Source organism: Apis mellifera, linkage group LG8, assembly GCF_003254395.2.
Source record: "Apis mellifera strain DH4 linkage group LG8, Amel_HAv3.1, whole genome shotgun sequence".
NCBI classification, from domain to species: domain Eukaryota; kingdom Metazoa; phylum Arthropoda; class Insecta; order Hymenoptera; family Apidae; genus Apis; species Apis mellifera.
Genome location: NC_037645.1, coordinates 2559485 through 2581506, shown reverse-complemented (window position 1 = coordinate 2581506; position 22022 = coordinate 2559485). Strand labels below are relative to the sequence as shown.

General features: G+C 27.2%; 1 protein-coding gene and 1 long non-coding RNA gene across 10 annotated transcripts in view; one reads left to right on the top strand and one right to left on the bottom strand.

Moving 5' to 3' along the window:
* LOC409616 (uncharacterized protein MAL13P1.304) overlaps positions 1-22022 on the top strand; it is a 62517-nt gene that overhangs the window by 6116 nt on the left and 34379 nt on the right. Inside the window, exon 1 of one of the 7 annotated variants that reach the window (XM_006559450.3) lies at positions 8985-9137. The exons of 4 other annotated variants lie outside the window; for them this stretch is intronic. In XM_006559450.3, coding sequence (XP_006559513.2) covers positions 9100-9137 — 38 coding nt within the window. In that variant the 5' untranslated portion in view covers positions 8985-9099. Of the gene's footprint in view, positions 1-8984; positions 9138-10060; positions 10412-22022 lie in introns of those variants that run through there. 2 more of the 7 variants (XM_026442550.1, XM_026442548.1) reach the window with 2 other exon arrangements.
* Positions 4-8479, bottom strand: LOC107964793. 3 transcript variants are annotated; one of them, XR_001703823.2, is made up of 11 exons: positions 8320-8479; positions 7934-8104; positions 7232-7635; positions 6945-7117; positions 6677-6867; positions 6408-6609; positions 5105-6005; positions 3932-4856; positions 3042-3835; positions 2430-2649; positions 4-953 (listed from the first exon to the last, which is right to left on the bottom strand). It is a non-coding gene; the product is annotated as an uncharacterized LOC107964793 (long non-coding RNA). The 3 variants fall into 3 exon arrangements; XR_003305255.1 differs by having other exon boundaries at positions 3042-3764; XR_003305254.1 differs by having other exon boundaries at positions 6445-6609.

The following is a 22022-nucleotide window of genomic DNA, read 5'->3' as shown; positions in this document are numbered from 1 at the left end:
TTGATTTGACTGTATAGTTCAATCTAATCCGTCATAAAGAGAAATGGTCAACAGTTGTAAATTAAGTTTTTTATCTTTTGTCATCTCATCATATGAATTTATGAATATAAATATGAATTACGAACGCTTTGATGTCAAGTATTTGGAATGCTTTACATATTTTGAGGAGGATACTTTAGATATATTAAACAGTTCTATTTACGTTAGGATATTAAGAATCTTTTGTACATACCAAATTTTATTAGCTTTTACTTTATTCATATTCCTAAATATTTAAATACATTGATAATATAATTTTGTACTTTAAATCCTTAAATAATTAGTTTTAGTATTTCAAATATTTATTTCTTGAATCCATATTTTCATCTGATTATTTGGAACATTTCAAGAATTTAAATCCTCAATATTTTTAGATATATCAGAATTATTATTATCTGATGTTAAGATTTTTCAATTACTTCAAATTCTTCTCAGTACATCACAATATTGGAATAGAAACAACATTGAAATATTTCAGACACTTAGCTAGGTACTAGTAGAATCTTACAGGTACTCAACTCGTATGTTTTCGACAAGATCTCTGACCAGTCAAGCTTGAGAAAAGTAAGTCGCAACGCGAAGGTCAACCGGAGGTAAAAGTAGGTATCGTTCGATACTGTTGGACAAGTGGAATAACTTCCTACGCATGCACTGATGGAATGATCTCCGATTGCCCTCAGGATGTTGCGCCCTATGTGTCCGTGGAACGCAGTCACGTGTGACATGCAATTTTATACATGTGGGAGGTAGCATTTCCTTTTAATCGGAAACGATTTCCTTAAGAGATTATTAGAACCTTGTTGCATCAACTTTATTTTCATTCTTCTTATAGATTACTCTTGCAAATCGATAGATTATTTATCATATTTTTATTTCAATTTTAGATTTTAGATTGTAATTGATCTTATATCAATCTGAAAACAAGTTATAATATTGTTGTAAAATATTTTTTTTCTCATTTGAAGAAGATTTTATTATTGAAATATTAAAAATGTAGATCTTATAAATTAGAAGATCCTTGTATTTGCAATTTTATTAGGATAAGAATATTTTTTTACTTGTCTGGGAAAAATTAAAGTTCATATATCATGTAAGATTATTCATCTTATAAATTGGAATCTTTTGGACATGAAGTAAAATATAACATGAGAGTATTGCACTTATTCTGTTGTCAAAGCATCTTTTTTTATTCATTTGAGAAAAATTAATATTTATAAATGGAATATTAAATTCAATATAATATTTTTTGCATTTTATTTGATTTTTTTCACAATTTATCGATTTTTTTACCAAACTTAATTAACTTTATCGAATCGACATCTACGTAAAGTTTATTTAAAATTCTATATTTAATACAAATTTCAAATTTCAAATTGTTTGATCAAAACAAAATAAGAGATAAGGAAAAGCAAATATGAACTAGAAGAAAATCTTTCATTGATGAATTTTAAATAGGTGACTATTTCCAATTCTAATAATGCAAAACAAGACCAATTTATATAATAATATAATTTCTATTATTATTATGATATTGTTAGAAGGTGCTTTTTTTATTTACACACATTGTTTAATATGAGTGTGTAAAATGACCGCAAAAGATGGATTTGAATACGGTGATTAGTGCTTGCACCGTTAGAGATGGAAGGAAAAGACAAGAGCAACGGTGCGAATCATAATTGCGATATTAATTTTGCGTAAATTATTAACCAGTTTTTTTATCTTCAACGCCAACCACGTTCTCAAGCTAAAACAAAGTGTTCCGGTTCGAAACTCGGGTGTTCATAATGATGCATCACTATTAAATGATTATCGTTCGTTTCACTGATTCTTCTTCGTTTGTTGAAGTTATGAAAAAAATAGAAGAATATTTTAAAATATGTAGAATATCTACATTTTTTATTTTTATAAAAAAAAAGTAAAATATTTGCATTTTTCATAGAGATTCATAAAAAATATTGTTTATATATAATGATTCTAATTGAAATTCTATTACTAACAGGAAGAAAGTGCAGAAACTTATCGTATAACAGTATCTATTAATCTTCAAATGTTGTGGAATTTTATTAAGGTATTGGCTACCTTGTAGGTGAAAGCGAATATTGATTAAACAAGTAATAATAATAAAATTTATATTATCTGAAACAGTATGAAAATGATGAGTTTACTTTTAACTTGATATCACGCAAAAGAAATTTCTGAAAACTATCATCTTTCTCATTTTTGTATTAATCAATTGTTAATTACTGAAAAAATTAATTTCATATAAATATTCTTAGTATTCTTTTACCATCCAAATTGGACAAAGCCAAAATGAGACTTACCTAACATGATAAATCAATTTTGTAATTCTATTTTTTTTTCTCTTCTTCTTCTTCAGTAATTGATCTTACCTTTTACCATTTATCCAGTTTATCGTGTTCGTCCTCTTTCAATAGCCGTGCAAGAAGGTTACGTGAGTCAGAGTATGGGCGTCGTGATTGTGCCTTATCTGGTATCGTTTCCTTCATCTTAGTTTTTTTCTTAGCTGGAAGTACCTTTGGAATCGTGTCAGCATGCTTAATTACTCGGCATATAAAGCGGTTAGTTCTTCTTTGTCATGTTCATCTTTTTCTATAAAAAGCCATATATACATATATATAGAGGATATATTATATAACATATATTATGTATTCAGAGAAATAAATTAATATATATATCATAGCAAATAATTTTTAATTTCTTATTTTTTAAAATCCAATTTCTTTAATATAAATTAATTAAATAGATAGAATATTCAAAATAAGAATATTGAAAGAATTTTGAAAGGATTGTTATTATATTGCAAAATACTGTGTCGAAATAATGTACGGTTGAATTAGGAAATTGGAAAGTTGGATAATTAGAAAATCGGATTAGAAAATTGCATGTTAATATTTGGAATATATTGCACTACAATAAACTAAAAAATAATAAAGTAAAAATTTAAATATATTTTTTAATATATTTACAAAGAATCAACTTACCATTTATTGAAGAAAAATCATTTTATCAAATTAATTTTCTAGTTAATTATATTTCATACCGTATTAATCTTCGTATTAATCTAACTACATTTATCGACGATAAGAAACTCTTTGTAATTCTAATTTTCAAGAACTTCTTGAAAATTACTTGCTCAATGCATAATTTTCTATTTCTAGTCGAACCTTCAGTTGTTGCGTAGTATTGAAATAATAATTTTATAATAAAACAACCTTTCAAATATCTAAGAGATTATAAAAATCTTTTAATAGGAAACAATTATAAAAATAATAAATTCTACAAATTATTAGAGATATGTCAGAGATTTTCTAGCTCTTAGATAAATTAGCTTGAGTAAAATGATAAAAAATGAAATGGTAAATTTTTAAAGTTTAATATTAGAGAGATATTTGATATCAAAATTATTATATCAAACCTAATAATGTACTCTTAAGATCTGATACCAAAATTATTTCCTGTGAATCATAAATTGTGCACGTCGAAGATCTTTTATGCAGTTAGATTTAAGTCCTCTTTCACTCGTAATTCTTCTAGCAGGCAGATCCATTGTTGCTCAGATAGGATGGTTCCAAAAGCTAGATTCTCACAATACTCCCGTTTCTCCCTAATAAGAAGAGCCTCTTCTCTCTTTCTCTCTCTCTTTCTCTTCGAATGCAACAGAAGATTAATGCGCGATTGTCCGGCTGGTAAACTAATTCCGGCTCCTGGAGTATGTTGGACATAGATTAACGTTTCTTTCCATGAGTGAACCGCTATCTTCAATCGATCTTACGCTCTATGGTATCGTTTCCAATGTTTTTATACGTGTATATTACACAAGGTATCTTAGATAAAAATAATAATAATAATATTTATTAGAAATTGTACTCACCATCTTCAAAGATATTTCTCTTCTTATTTCTTCTTCTTGTTTAAATTACTTTGATTCATTTTTTGATTTTGATAGTAGCTCAACTCTCTTGAGATAAGATCTTTTTTCTTTCTTTTAGCAATATTATAATAGAAATATAAAAATAAATCTAATCATTCCGTGTTTCAATAGATTTTTTTGTCAATAATACTTGTACAATAAAAATTCCTTTTTGCTTAATAGGGTATTTCATATCAAAATGATACAAACTTCTTGTGAATGAATTATAATAAACATCTAATACTATTATGTACCAGTGACCTCATTAAGTATGTATTATTATCAAATCTTGGGATCACATTAATAATTCAATAAAAGTGGGCATGGTGTACAAGCTTCTCGTGAATGAAGTCAAACAACAGTGGTTTAAGCAAGCACGTATCCTTGGTGGTGTCCCTCATTATCGGAGAACGACATTCCACGTAACAACGACCGACGACATAATTTCCATTCCGAATCGAGGCTCGTTCAAAGCGAGCGACCATCGACTGGCATAGAAAGTGCTTAGGTAACCTTAACACCATGCTTATCGGACGGCATGCCAACAACAAGAAAATCAGTCCAACCGATGAATTTTTACTTAACCAGATCCCATGAAAATCGAAACTCGATCAGTTTCTCTCAGTCCATTTCAACAGTTGTCCTTATACTCTCTTTCTTCTCTTCTCTTGGAATGTTCTCTTAATTATTCATCAAATTCGTCTTAAGAAGATTATTGTACTTGGACGTTCTACTTGCTCTTTCAACGTGGTTTTCTTGAGATGCTTGGCCGGTTAAATTTAAATAGCAATATTTTTGCGTTATTATTGTGAACTTTCTCGCTGAGATTTGATTGGCATTGTTTAAACGATGATCTTTCAATGGTCAAGTGATTTTTTGTGTACTTCTGTGTCAAGAGAAATTTTAAATTAATATTTTTATATTTCTAAAGAATCAGTTGTTTCTAATTATCAAAATAATAATCAGTTTGATATTTTGTTTTATTTATAAAAAGTTTTGCACCAAATTTATATTTAAAGAATTAACATCAAAAATATAATAAAATATATAAACTTGTATAAAATCAACTGATAAAAAATTAAAAAATAGAATTCAATTTTATTATAATAAAATATTATAATAAAAATTAATTACCAATTAAATCATTCAATGAGTACTCGACTTTTAAAGATTCTTATTTATTTTCAATTAAAAGAAAGATCATCTTGATGTCAATGAACTGAATAAAAAAAAATATCTTTATCCAGTTGCCAAGGATTATTTTTTGATATCATTTTTGATATTATTTTTTATATCATTTGATATCATTTACTTAATCATTTGTCTGATCAAACTATTTTCTCTTCTCGCCATCGTATCGTTTCTCTTGGCAACCAGTTCAGGTCAAGTTCCATTACATTAAACCCTATCATTCTAGACCGTGCATCGTGTTAACTCATCACCTGTTGCCTGGTAAATTGGCTCGTGGAACCATGGCGATCCGATCAAGACCGGTTGCCAAGAGAGAACGCAAAAGGGAAAAAGCGTTCAATTTAGAATGATAGCCGTGTCGTGGCGATCTGAATTCACTCCGTTGATTCCATCGTTAAACATTGAAGACACGCATCTTTTTGGCACGGGGATGCATCGATGAGGATGCCCCGCCTAGTTGCAAGGAAACGATCGCTTACAAGCGTAGACGCGTTTCCAATCGTTCAGTTATTCCATCCACGGCGTTTCCGTTCTGACGGGAAGTGATATGAATTCATCGAGGTTCCATCGATCGAGCGTTTGGCGGGAGCATTTCAATGGAACGGCTGCAGGTGTTCGACATTAGTTAGTCTGGAATGGTCGATGAAGAATACATTTGAGAGAAGTTTCTTCTCTTCAACTACCAAAGCTTTATAGCTTTGGAACATTCCTTTACTTTCTTGGATTTTTTTCCTTCTTAGGGAAACATTTTTTATATGACTTTCATGATTTTGTTTTTTTATTGTCTTTCCTGGAAACTTTCCTTTTAGTTTAATAGTTTTTATCAAACCATGATGATTTTGAACTGAAAATTGAGCAAAGTTTAAAAGATTATTATTGATAAAGCAATATATTTTTGTTAAAAAATTAAATTAGTGAAGCTAAATAAAAGTAATTTAAAAAATATAGATTTCAAGATGCTTTCATATAATGATTGATTAATGAAAGAATTATAAGTAATGAATTCTTGGACAAAGTTATAAAAATTCTCTATAATGCAGAAAATTATTAAAAATATCTCAACATGGTAAAATAATAAAATTACATGACCAAAATCTACATCTACATCTATTAAATTCTATATTCTTTAAATTTATATTTTATGTAATAATCAGCAGAACAATTAATATCCTAATTTTCAAAATGATGTTATTCTCTGTACATCCATTCATCCATTTCTGCATACGAAACAGTGGGATCTGATTACATAAGAGTTAGGGATCCTGCTAATTATCCGTAATTACAATTAATTACGGCTGATGGCAGCCTCTGGCCCAGCTCTGAGAACGACACTGTTCTCAGACAATTTGTCGGCTGTGCAGAGATTGCATTTCAAGTGCTTTCAAGAATGTCCTCATTACACACCGTTATCTCGTGTTCCTGCGGATCTCACACACGACTCGACGCTTCTGAAAATAACAATGAATTCGTAGAGAAAGTACCTGTGAACAATTTACATGCATGCGTTCGCCTCACCTTCTCGTCACTTTACTTATACACTGTCCTTTCACTGCCATGATTTTTCTACTACCACGTATATAATACCGTATATTTCCTTCTTGATTAAAAACTAACTGTCTACCATGTTGTTTCGCACTTTGGAATAATGATTCTCTTGTATTGTATCATATTGTTAGATTAGATTACGTTCATGTACACATATGATTCTGTGGGATTTAATCATCATGGTCCAATCATTGAATTATGTTTAATATATGATAATATATATTATTTTTATCTATACCTTTTTAGGAAGTCTATTTTTAACAATTATATGTATTAACAATTATAAAATATTGTAAAATAAAATCATCATATTGTAGAGATATTTTCATATTTATATTTGATTTGCTGTCAAATAAGAGTCAATAAATCTCTCTTGCCAGTACAATTACACGGTAGAATAACACATTAATCCTGAAATTATAATACCTGAATATGTGATATCTGTTTACATGGAAGTCATAGTTTGAAAATAAATTGAGTGAATAAATTCACATTGACAAGAAGATGGTCTTGGATGATACTAACAAGTTTTGAAGTCACATGAAATCAAAAGTTAAGGAAAATGCGCAGTACATGTTCAAATGTATCTTTATCTTTAGAAATCTCAATGTTTCGGAAACAGACGGAGCCATGCTTTCTAACTTTTGCCTTGTAAATCGCGCTCCATCGAAAGACGTATGTGAACCGATAATATCTTCCATCCTCGTTAACATATACGGTGAAAACAGGTTAGAGTCTTTTGGTTTATTTTTTTTGTTTATATTGATATTGCATTAATAATATGATAAATATAAATTAATGATTGATTCAATCTGATCATTTCGATCTGATTATTCATTGAAAATATAGAATTCGAAGTTTCAATAGATTGGATTTATTTAGATAGATAATTTAGAATATATGGAATAGGATTAATTCATTCAATTAGGCTGAAAAAAATTAAGTTTTTAATAAGAAAATAAGTTAATAAAATTAAAATATAATTTTTACAAACAAATATAATAGAAATAATATTTTTTTTAAAAGCTTAAATATTTTCCTCTATAATTATATCTAAATTTATTATATAAAATATTAATATTTTGAAATTTATTTTAGAATTAAAGAGCTTATATATTGATTATTATAATATATACATATATATATATATATGTATAAATAAAATAAATAGTAAAGTAAAGTAAATTAAATTTTATTTATTATACAAATGGCATAAACTATGCATACCTCTATGTCGCTGCAATCATGTTCACAATTACGCAGATTATGTTGCATATAACGCAGGGGCTCTCTTTTATATAATTTACAGTTTATTCAGTTTTCATTATTTATATGAAAAGTTATTTTATTTATAAATTATTCCGTGTGTACAATATATATGGATATGTATATGCATATCTATATGTAAGAATCATATTAATTAAGAAACATAATTAATATAATTTGATGCTTTAATTCGATGTATCCGAATAAATTCTCATATTATTAATTCGAATTTTCCAAAGTTCTTCTTTTTTTATAATAAACTTTTTTAATAAATCTTTTCTTTTCTCACAAACTTATATATAATTTCTAAGTTTTATTTCAATTTTTATATTTCAACCGATACATACCTTAAGTTATTTCTTGCGAATAACCTATATTGGAAAACATTCTCAAAGCAAAAATTTAATTTCGGTTATATTCTATTTTTATAGTTTCTATTGAATTATCAAACTTATGGGTTTTTTTAATTTTTTAATTTTAGTTCAATATGAAGTTTAATATTTATTTTAAATTTGTAGTTTTAAAACATTTATTTGTAATAAATTACTATGATACAATTCATAACTAGAATACCTTAATCATAATACCTTCTAAATTATAATTTTTTATTATCTTATCAATATTTTATCAATAAATTTTATCATATACATATTTTATCGCGATATATATGCTTTATTTCTAATTAAATTATAATAATTAATTTTTAATTAAATTTTTAAAAATAATTAATAGAATATAACTAATAGAATATGTGGCTCCACCATTCGTGCAACTATGTACATATGTGCAAAAGCGCGTGCCAAGCATGCGCAATTACACAAGTGATTCGTTGGTTCGATTGTTTGCCTCGTGTTCAGAATTTAGTTTCTTATTCATCCTTTTCTTATTTTCTTGATTCAATACAGCTTTTTCGCTTCCCAGCCACAAAGAAAAGAGTCAATGGCAGGATGTGACGGAGGTATACTTTTCAGAACTGGCAGTTTAACAGCTGCCACTGGTATTTTACTATGCTATCGTTGCCAACGGTCGTTGTGCATTATGCGTAACCCTCGTACGTACCTTCAGTATATTTTCAAATACGATCCTGTATAGTGTCTTTGATGAATCTGTGAAAAGAATTTGCCAAAATGGGATTAAAACTTTATCGTTTCTTCAGAATATTTCGGTAAGTTTTAATTTTTATCCAATTTGATAATCTTAATTTTGTTTATTTTTAAATAATCGAACAATATTTGGTTATGCGTGTTTTTTTGCGTTCAATAACTTATTTTTGAGATCTGAAATTGAAAGATTTTCAAATAAAATGTTAATGTAATTTCTGTAAATTAATGATCTAAAATAGATATAATATGAAGTAATTCTTGTGTAAATTTAATAATGCAATTTTCAATGTATGAATTATATTTTAATTAATCGTGATCTTAGTTTTTTCACGAAAAATATAATGAATTATTAATGAACGACGACTAATTGAATTCAACTGTGAGAAATTGCATTGACAAAAAACTTTCTCTCAATTACATATAATGGTAGGGAAAAAATTTGTATAAACATTTCGTGAATAGAAATAATATATGACAATAATAGACAAAATTGATTCATAAATTCGTTGATATATCTTTTAATAATGTTAATAAATTAATTCATTATTGCAAAACAAATCAAAACTAAATATGTGTACTAATGTTAATTCTTTAAAATAATATAAATATTTTAATATTATTTATTTATTTATTATTTATTAAATTATTTAATCATTTAATTATTTACTAAAAAATTGAATTATGTTGAATAATTATTAAACATAAAATAGAAATTGTTATATTAATATATAATCAAATTTTTAAAATATATATTTTTTCCTTTAAGATAAGAAATAATTGATCGTCGATATTTAATTATTTTATTTCTTAAAAATTTATGATAATAGCAAAAAATTTTATGTTGATAAATAGTGAAAATCGTCCGTTTATTCTTAATTTCAAAAGTAAACGATGAGAGCCGAAGTTGACAACCGAAGATAACCGAATGATTGTCGGAAAGGTACGACGAACGCGCGCGAAAACTACCGAAGTTATCCGCGCGAAAGCCGTTAGGTACGATCAGTCGTAGTTTGTCGATCAAAGAGAGAGGAGTATTAATTTTTTCTTTCCAACACGTGTGCTTAGTTCTATCATTTACATAAATTTTTGCACTTTAAAAAAAACATTTGATTCGATTAGACTTTTACATAATATAAGATTATAGTCATAAATTGGGAATGTGATTGTTCGACGTGAACCAACATAAAAATTTAAAATATTTTCTGACGAGTATTATAGGTGTTAGTGAATAAAAAAAATTGTAAATTTATGACATTGGTGACTGGAAATATACATTTGAGAGGCTAGTGCAGAAGTTTAATAATTATCGGAATGACAAAGGAAAATTAATCATTCGGTGAGTTTGTTTCTCTTTAAATTTTTCTAAGTTTTTAAAAATTTAAATAATACAAAAAAAAAAATGCTGTCTTTTTTTCTTTTATGAAGTTTTAAGATTAGATAATTGGATATTTCCATTTTTACATAAATAATTGTAATTTTATCATTTATGCATACATAAATTATAATATTTGCAATAATTAAAATTTTTGCTTGCGTAATTTTACACAAATTTCGATTTATCATTTATTTATCAAAATTGATAAAGTCGAATTCTGAAAATTTTTATTTTGTACTCTAGAAATAATTTAGATTTTAATAGAAAATAGGTTATTGAGCGAATCGGTATCCATGATGATCATGGTGAAATGCATAGTGAATTACGTGTTATCATAACGGTAACTTTTGTGATGTTTTATTTGGATAAACCACGATATAATATATTATTTCATAATATTATATTGTCGTCATCAAATAAAATATTTATTTCCTTTAATTGTAAATCAATTTTTATCAATAACTTTTTAATCAATAATCTATAATTTTTCAAATGTCTTTCCTTCTTATCAATTTTAATTGTTCTGCAATAAATGTATATAATAAATTTTTTCAGAGATAAATTGTCTCATGATGTTGTAAGATAGTTATCGTTCTGATAAAATTTTTACGTGTTTTTACCTGATATGCTAAGATCTTGTGATTTTAACGTGATTGAATATAATAACACACAAAAATATAAACATGTTCACGTTGCAAAATTGTCAGATTTGAAATTTATTCTTTATATAATTTGATATAAAATTTTATATTATAGTATTTCAAAATTGATCATATTTTTATCTATGAAATTTATAATTATTTATATTTTTTCCCATATTTCTCGAGGCAATATATTTTATTATTAATATATAACAACATATTTTATATATTCTGTTTTCCTTTTGATAAATTAAAAAACCCTGTTTCTAATTGATGAATCACTCGTTAATTAATTTTTATAAATAGCAAAAAAGAAATAGTATATCATTCAAATCGTCAAATTATATATTAGCGAATCTTATTGAAAGAACTAATAGTCAAATAAAGAGTGATGATCATCATCTGTTTATACAACTTAGCTCGTATTTGAGATTTCCTTTTTAGTATTTCTAGTTTCCAGAATGTTATGTCGTAGATTCCGTATTTGTATAAGAATCGATCATAAGTGGTTTTTTAGTAATCGTGTGTTACGTAAAAAAATAGGGAAAAAAGAAATGCTTCGTAAGAAATATGTATACGTAAAACAAATATAAATATATATAAAGTGTATAAAATTCATAATTAATTGCCACATGGAACAAAAGATTTCAGAGAAAGTTTAAATAATAATGAGACATATTCCAAACGAGATGTATCAAGGTTAAATGTTTCGAATATTCGACAAGATATTTATACTAGAACGTAATTTCGATCGCATGTTGTAAACACACCGTGCGTGACCTTTCCAGCGTGAATTCTGTTTGCTGTGGACCTTCGTCCCCTCTTTTTCTTTTTTTCTCATCTCTCCTTTTCCTGGAATTCGATCGAATCGAGGTAGCTATCACGTTCTGCGACACACCCGTGTTACGTGTAAAAATAGTTTTTTATGATCACTACTAGCTAGCATTCCGTTAGCTGGCAAAGTTTATGACCGACCATCTGCCCACCGAGCGGAATAATAATTATAAAATAGTCACCGATTGGTTCTAGGCGTGTTTATCCGTCGGCCATATTGAATTTCACGTTCTCAACAAATTTTAATAGACTTTTTTATTCGATTGTTTGATTCAGCATTAGTCAGAATGTTATTAAATAATTATTAAACAATTTTTTAATAAATGTTTAATTCTTAGATGATAAAAAAATGTATTAAGTGATTACGTATATAATAATTACATATATATACGCCTTAATTATAGCGAATGTTTAAATAATTATTATTCGATAATTAAAAAGATAAATTTATAATGATAAAATCAAATCATAGAAGAATATGTTATGCAAGTAAAATAATATTACTAATTATTATGCTATCAATAAATATAATTTTAAACATTATCTTATCGAGTTTAGATGATTATTTAGATTATTCGTTATCGGATCAATTATTTTGAATATGTTCATTCACTTTTTCTTCCGTTTTTTGTCTCATTCCTGTTGGATTTGCAGTATATAAAGTATGTTGCAGATGCACGGACACTTTCGCTGTCGACCGACCAGGTTTTTGCTTGTCAGGTGTATGTATGTGAACAAACATCCTGGCCTTGATTTGAAAATCTGGGCCACATTGCACCTCATATCAGTTTCGTAATCAGACTATATACAATGACTTGTTGCATATGCTTATCTTTCGGCTTTTTCTATTCCATTGAAAGCCAATTTACTCTATCTTGTGTACGATCACTATTAAACCAGTTGTATACTATGCATATATATAATATACTTGCATATATATCGAACTTAGAAGGAAAATTGGTATCAGTTCAAATTTTTAAATCATTTTAAAAAAGATTACAAATTTCTTACTTTTTTTTTTTATCATTATTACTAAAATTTTTTTTTTGAATTTATTTTTTTTATTTATTATTATTTTTTAATTATATTATTATATATTATATTATATTATTTTTTAATTATTACTTTTGGGATTCTCTTTTTGGACAGTTTTATTTATTATTGAAATATTGTTTTAAAGTTCTCAAATTAATTATATTTTCTTCTAAAATATTTCTATATATGTCAATTTCATAAAGATAAAATATAGATAATAAAAATTCCTAAATAGGACATTATGATTTTGGAAATTATTTAAAAAGAAAATAATTGTTTTTTTACATAAGGAATTTTATTATTTTTTTGCTCTGGTAATTTCTTCAAAATGATTATCTCTGAAAAAAATTTCCACAGTGAAGGCAAATTGCAATCAGGAAACTTGCACTGTCACTTCCTATCATTATAAATCGTTGTCTATCCTGTTTGGATGACCAAGACTGATCATCAATAAATAATTAACGATAATGATAGTATTTTGTATTAAATTTCAAATATCTATCTTAAATACTGTGCTTTCATAAGTAAGTCAGTTGAATTGAACAAAATTATTTAGCTCTTTTATTGAAATTTTTTCTTCAAAAAATTTATCTATTAATAAGAAATCAAGGTTTTTCATTGTTAAAAAAAAATAGATATTCAAGGTTTCCAGGATGTGCAACGATTAATTTCTCGTGAAACTTTCCTTTTCTTATCCTATTTCCTGTTTTTGGGATTTCTCAATTTCCTATAGTAGATGTTCATTATTCGTAAATAATTGATAAACCAGTTTTTGAATAAGTTGAATGGACATATTAATAATCTTATACCGGAATACCTTTTATTAAAAAAAAAAAAGTTTTTTTTTTAGTAATTTTTTAACTTTCTCTTATATATTATTATGAAGTGAAACCAATAATTTCAAAAATCAATGATTCTAGTAAATACTTATTTAAACATAGTCCATGAGTTAATTATGTGTTATTTAAATTGTCATTTTTAGACTATTTCTATTTTTTTTAAGCAGTTTTAATTTTTTTTGTGAAGAAAATATTAACATAAGAAGATTAATTAAAAGTAAAAACAAATATAAAAATTAATATGCAAAAGTATCGCTTATTTATTAAGTTATAAAACACCTTAATTTTGTAATAAATAAAGCAAGATGAAGATAGAGACATCTTTGTCAAACATATTTCATAATAAGATATTGTCTTTTCACTGATAGTATTTTGATATGACACGTGGAGTATATAACTGTACAGGGATTTCACGTTTCTTCAAGTCATTACTTTGCATTATAAATTATAATCATTGAATCTCGTTAAAGATGTTTGTTTGATATTTTTAAAAGATTTTATATACTTCTTCCGACAATGAATCTATTTATTTATTTTTTACAAAAAGATTCAAACCAATAGAATTCTTAGAATATGCGAGAAGAAATGATACACATAACCTTAAATGTGCTAGTAACTCGTGAATCGGAGATGCAGGAAATCGAAGTCGATCGCAAACTCTTTAATTAAGTAACTCGTTAATTTGTTTTTTCCTAATTTTTCAACCGATCCTAGTTATTTACTAATTCCGTTTAAAAAATAATCATTATACGTAAGTTGGAAAATTCGTTCTTTTTTTCATCTTTAAATTTTTAGAAGCATGTTAAAAATTTTGAAAATAAAATTTTGTTAGATTAAGTTAGATTAAACTTAAGTTAGTTAAATAAAATATTCGAAAGAGAATATTACTAAAAACAAAAGTCATTTTCATTTTTGTTTATCGCTGAACGAAACGAAAAGGTGGAAAGAGAAAATCCTTGAACGTGAACGGGAATAAACTATGAATCTTGCGGTACATCGGGATACGGTTTATGTACCGTTCCTTGCATGATGATGTAACACATAGATAATCTATATTATTTGCAATTAGTTTATATTTTTTTTTTATATCGTACCGTTAAATATAAGAAAGATAGGAGAGACAGGAAAGTTAATTTTCCATACTTAATGTTCGAAATTAAATATATCTTATTTTTTCGTTGATGTTTGATATTATAAAAATTTTCAACCGACTCATTTACAAAATGGAACATCTTTAGAACGATCAAATGTTTATTTATATCATTTTTATTTACGGCAATAATCGTGTGTAAAAATTCTTTCGAAAAAAAAAAAAATAAAATTTTACAAGTCGTATTTAGGTAGTCATGATTTGTTTGTTCTCGATTCGTTTACGTAAGTGCGGAAAAGAAAGGAAAAAACACACGTAGTCTACATGACTTCACGTTCGTGGAAGCACGTATATTCTCGCATGTATTTAACATTTACAAGAAATGTTGAAGGCGAATGAACAAAAGAAAGAGATAGCGTAGCTTTCTCAGCTTAATTTTTTTTCCCCGATTTGTCAAGGTCACGGGAATTTGTCGCGCACAGTTGCATTTTGTATGCAACGCGAAGCAGACACGTAAGATAGACCGTTATTCGCTTTGTATTGTAGATCTCACCATACTATACGTAGTGTACGATAAAATGGATAAGTCAGTACAGATTGTTTCAAAGATATTCGCAGTTGACAATATTTGAAGAAGTGAGATGCATATAATTATGCATTATTTCAGTGTTATTGTTAATATTTATAGGTTATGAATAAAATTTTCTACATTTGTTAAAATTTCAAGAATTAAATTCACTTTTTGAGGTTAGGTAGGAGGAAACAAAAAATTTAGGATTGTTAAAACGGATTATTTAGCTAAAAAACATATCCTAACGTGGAAAGTATTGAACTAGTCTACGATATATCCTTTCTGGACAATTCCGTGACTTGTAAAGACGATCTAACCATGAAAAAAGTGAACTCTTGCGGATTGTGTTTTACAGTTACTCAATCGATGGCTATTTTCAGTCCGGTTCCCTTCTGAACGTTTATTAAAGTTTTTTGTAATTTTTTTTAATATTATTAAATTGTATTATTTGTCTAAATTCTTTAATATCTTTTTTCTTCAAGTATTAAATCTGTACAATCTTATTTATATATATATGTTAATTCTATGTTATATATATATATATATATATATTAATTTCTAATTAGTATAGAAGAATTAACAATATTTTTTTCACAGAATGGAATGTTTTTAATTTTAAAGAGAGTTCCACTGTCTGATGAGATAAACTATCATCCTTATCGTATATAAATAAAAATCTAATAAAATACCGCTTTTGTGTCGACCGTCTTGAGATAAGCGATAACATCACATTATATTTATATTTGTGATTCTATTGTTTGATAGAACAATTATCTAATAGACTTCAATTAATTTGATAACATTTTATCTAGATAAACATTAGATTTAGTATATAAAATTTCCTTCGTTTCAAAATAAAAAGAATTTTTTATATCATATTTATATTTATATGTTTTTAACATATATACAATGTTTTTATATGATTCTATGGATATCTTATATATAGAAATGAATCGTAGATACACATTCAGGATTAAAATGATGATAAATTTATTTTCTCGTGAAAGATTGATAAATCATTGAATAAATCATTCTGTAGATTATGTTACTGATTATATATAGTATTAAATATGAGAAAAATTAATGAAAATCGATCACGTTAAAATATATTTAAAATAAATAATTTAAATAATTACTTAGATGACTTGTCTATAACTTTAAAATTATTAAAAATAATATTAAAATGTTTTAAATTTTGTATTCTTTAAGTAAAATCTAGAATCTAGATTTTAGATTATAGTTTAAATCTAGAATCTGAATTATAATTATATAAAAAATGAAATTATTTCCTTCTTGTATCTAATATTTTCTTATCAATTATATTTTCCAATGTTGATTTTAAAAACTGTTTAATTGCCGCTTGAACATCTCAAAGATAGATATAATCTCGGCAATAAATTTACTTGTAGTTGGTATAGTTTCATCTTATTTTATCTTTATTTACTCATTTTATTGTTTGAAAAATTAAAAATCGGAAAAAATATATGACTGCCATGTTGAATCCATGAGAATTTTGTAATCTTCATTGGAAAAATTGTAACTTAGTTACAATAAGTCATGCATTATTGATATTTTCTCTTCAGAAATTTATTCCATTTTTGAAGATTATAATTAAATAATTATTTTAACATAGTGTATAGATCTTATCAATTTTAATATTATTTCATTAACATTGGTTGATTAGTTTCTTTAATAATGTTTAGAGAAATTTAAATACTTGAGAAATTACGATTTATAATTCTTTTGACTTAGGTCGTATCATTTCCTATAAAAGTCTCTTTTTTAGTCTGGAAATTGTGGGAACTAGTTCTTGGGAAAAAGTATCTTAAAAAGAATGACTGTCCTCTTTAATTAAAATGCTATTCGAAGTGTTTAATTAATTACTAATTCTAAAAAAAAAATATTATAGATTGGTGTATAGGAATAAAAACACAAAATAAATAATAAACGATCGTTAAATAAATAATAAATTTATTGGTTCGAGACATTGTGATGAAAAAATTGATATAAAAAAGGTCTTGTTTTTTTTTTCTAAATTATACAAAAATTATATTTTGGATTAAAATATTTTGTTAAAATTTATTCGAAGAAAGAATCGTAAAAAAAAAAAAGTTATTATGACTAATTGAGAATAATTTTAGGATCCACAAATCTAGTTTTATCTTCCGAGCATAATTTCTTTTCGATATTACGATCTCAGGATCCAACGTCGTTTCTGCTGAAAGAGAAGTGTTCGAATGTAAATCAATGGTGTTCATTAAAATTCAGAAGATCAAGTCGGATGGTCGTCTCGTTAACTCGTTTCTTTGCTTCGTCCTCTTTTTTCTTTATTTTCATAAATAACTTTTTTTTTTCTCTTTTTTTTTGCTTCCCATGGCGACCTTAAATTCTCGTTTTATATTTTCTCAATTCACCGAATGCAGGGAAATCGCATCTGAATTCTACACTTTATAATTGGAACGAGTTTCTCTCCTCTTTCTCTCTCTCTTTTCCAGATAAATCGGAAGTAGCTGCGTCACGAGATTCGAATGTTGCGCTCAATTTAACGTATCCGATTGGTTAATTCGATTGTCGTAAAATTCGAATATAATTCCACGTGAACATAACCTTAATTTTGTAGTTAAAATAAAAATAATTTTATTTTAAGATGAAAAGTATGAAGTGAACGAATAAAATGATTAATTGTTAGATATATAATAATAATCGATATTAAATAATAGAAAAATATTTATTTGAAATTTAAATTAGGGATAGAAGAAATTTTTATTTCGAATCTTTTGAAATTTCCCGCCATATGATTTAACTATTTATTCAAGAATGAATTCTCTTCTCTACTCTAGTTAAAATAATTATCATCGGATTATCCAAGACCGTTTTTAATTACAAAGATTACGAATCCTCTTTTTAAAAGTATTTAATTGTATAGTATTGTGCTATTTTAATTATCAGTTTCTTCCATCCGGCAAACGACACGACATAGAATTATTTCCCAATTGAAACGAGGAAATATCTTGCGTGAAACGACTTATTACATCAATCTGCATGAATTTTTACAACCTGTTGCTTTCAGTTAATCTCTTTTTAAACTCGTGACCATCGGACGCCGACTTATGAAAATTCCACGTCTTAATTTATTCAATCCGTTTTATGAATTTTATTGTAAAACGAGTTTAATTATATCGAGGAACAGCGATATAACTTAACAATTAACGCGAGTAAAACTCTTTATCTTGGTCGTTAAATTAAAAATAATATAAATAAAAATATAAAAAATTTAAGAAAAATAATCTTATCGATATAAAAGTCATTTCAAAAGGAATATAAATTATATTTTATCTGTATATCATTGGAAAGTATAAATAAGAAATTCTTAACTCCCAGGAATATATTTATTCATATTTATACTTATATACCTACCTATTTCAAACTTAATTTTCTTAAGATTGATCAAATAACAAATTAATAGATCGAATCTAATTTTCAAAATAAGGATTAATAATTTCACTTCTAGTGGAATAATGCTATATTCCACAGTAATATCTCTCTGGATAGTATCAGAAAAATTCTAACGATTTTAAACTCCATGTAAATCTTATCTTGGCATATTTAATCCGAAGAATATTCTTAACATATTGTCATTGAAACGTAAAGTGTAAAAGTTCTTACCCGAGCCATACTCAACATACCCGATAAACAGACTAAATTTCACGTCGCCCAGCAACAACGAAACCGTTGGACGAGATGAAACGATGTGTCCAGCGGGGACCAGTTTTTCCACAACGAGAACTGAACGTTCGCCTCCGACGCGCGATCTCGTTGGACCGCTTCTTGCGGATCGGTCCTCGGTCGGCGATCATCTGAAAGTCCCTACTGGAGAATGTTAATCGTTGCTCAACTCGTGGTTACTTTCGATAAACGCAACTAACCGCGATCCGACCAATACCAATATCATCGAAAATTCTCAAAGATAATCATCGAATCATTGGAAACGATAACTTAAAAAGTAATAATGTAAATGGAAAAGAAGAAGTGAGTTACTTTTATGGAATTATGGTAAAGAGAAGTTTTGACTAGATTATTAGAAATTAGATATTAGTTAGTCAAGTTTGGATTTAGGTTTAATCAAGCATTAGTAAAATTTAGTCAGGAGAAAAAAAAAAAAATAGAAATCGTATACGCATAACGAAAACTAAAAATATTGTAAAAAGAATTTCTAATTTCAGAAAGTAGAAAATCTTGTAAATTGGAAAGCAATGGTTATAAATTGTGGGGGTATATATGTATATATATATATATATATTTTAAAATAACAAACTAAGAAAATTAGCCAATAATGATTAAGGATTGACACAGTGAAAAATATTGGAAAGCTATGATATCTTTGAATCGAAATGATGTGCATGAGTGAATATAATTTTTGAGCAGCTGGTACCCCTTTTAAGAAAGTCATCTTTATTAGCCAACATTAAGGCCACCCTGCGGAAAGTCTGGTTCCCCGAGGGAAAGAAAGGCGACATCGTTCTCCATTTTTACTTTCTTACGCGAAATGGAGGGAGAAAGTAACGTGAAATGGACGAAAGATGCTTGGTTTCCCAGAAACCAGTAGCAATTCCACAAGAACGTGGAGTTTTTTTTTTTCGATGATATATTGTTATTGTTAAAAAAAATCCATGAAAATATTTACTTGATGCGTGGTTAATAATTCGCAAGTTCTTAAATTGATTTGCGAGAATAAAAAAATTAGCATCGAACAGATTTGTTTATACTAGTTTATTAACCAATGAAATTCAAGAATTTTTTTCTTACTAACATTTGTATTATCTAGAGGAATAATCTAGAGAAATAGTTCAAAAATGATCATAGTGACATTCGAGTACCTAGTAATTTTTCGTGGTAAGTTTATAAACTTTATTATTTGACTTCGTACAGGTATAATAATATTTTTAATTGAAATGGATGCAATGTTTATCGTTGTGCAAGTGGTGCAAGTCATAATTGCAATAATTAATATCGATTTAAAAGAATATCCTTTACATCACAGGGAAAACATTTTGGTGTTGTGGCTGCAAATCGATTCTGATTAGCGGATACGTTGTCTAGTCGAGCATTAATCATGAACTCGCAGTTATAGCCGGGTGTCTCGAGGTCAGGGTCATGTTTAGCGTACACGGAGAAAGCGGGAAAAAAGAAACTGTGGTCGCCTTATCCAACCGAGGAGAAACGGCTCTCTCGGATGAAGAGAAAAAGCTGATTGGGACATGATCGAAGGGTGAAAAAGTTGAAAGAAAGTTAGCCTCTGTTTCTGCCAGGAAGGAAGAAGCTGTTAATGAAACTTATCTTCAATTTTCACCAGATGGAAATCAGAAAGAGACTGTCTCTAAATAGAATATTAACAGTAATAATAATAATAAATAAATAGTAAGATAGTATGATTGAAGAATATATTTTCAAAAATAATATTTAGTTCTTAAAGCAATTAAAAACGAACATCTTAATCTTAATAGTAATGGTATATTTTTTCTATCTCATTATCAAAAAATAAATTTTAAATAATAATATATTATATTTATGTTAAAATCATCTTGAGTGGCTAAAAGGTTATTCTTCTTTCAGGATAAAAGAAATATTCTGTACACATATCATACACATATGTTAATAATACTATCATTGCCATTCTATTGCTTTTCTAAACTTTATATGACCACGATTGTATAATTTGATAAGATAATTAATAAAACTGCTTAGAATGTTAAATTGTGGTAATGAAATTGTATGGCGAATAAACAGAGATGTATAGAATTATGGGCATAATCCTGGATCAATGAAAATCATGGTGACAAGATGTGAGAGATAGACGAAGAAATTATGCATGATGAATACTATCATTAGAATTATCCTTGGCAAGAAAACCGGGTACCATATTCATACTATCCATATCAGGAACTTCAGACTCACTTGACGACGATCATTGAATCCTGAGCAGCGCACGGCTCATAAAAATGCATCAGATCTCCCCGAGAAAGTTTCACGAAAGTCACCGTGGAAAAAGAGATTTCAGGATGATCGGTTGGCAAAAGTGTGTCATCAGCCGTCGAATGAAAAATAATTACCTTATCAGAATCGAACAGAAGAAGCTGTGAAGGTATGCGTTAGCTCGTTGAACGTATGAGGATTCCCTCAGACATGAACGTCTCGCTTGATTTACTTGTTTCAGATATATAATGTTGATAGGAACAGAAATTTCCCTAAGATTTCTCATCGTCTTGATAATATCGAAGCCATTTCGAAATTTGATGTCTTTGGAGAAAATAATATAATGACAGAGTTCTCTTGTATGATGATTTATCGATTAATAATACCAGTGTATTAAATTGTAAGATTTTTATTGCAGAATTTTTAAGTCAAAGTAAGAAAATAAATTAATTATAGATAATTTAGTATCTATTTGAGAATCGTAAGATATCCAACGTTGGAGATTATTTCGAAGAATATTTTAGTTGGTCGTTATTCTTGAACATCAAACAGTTTCTTTTTTTACGCGAATCTTCATCAGGAATCTTGT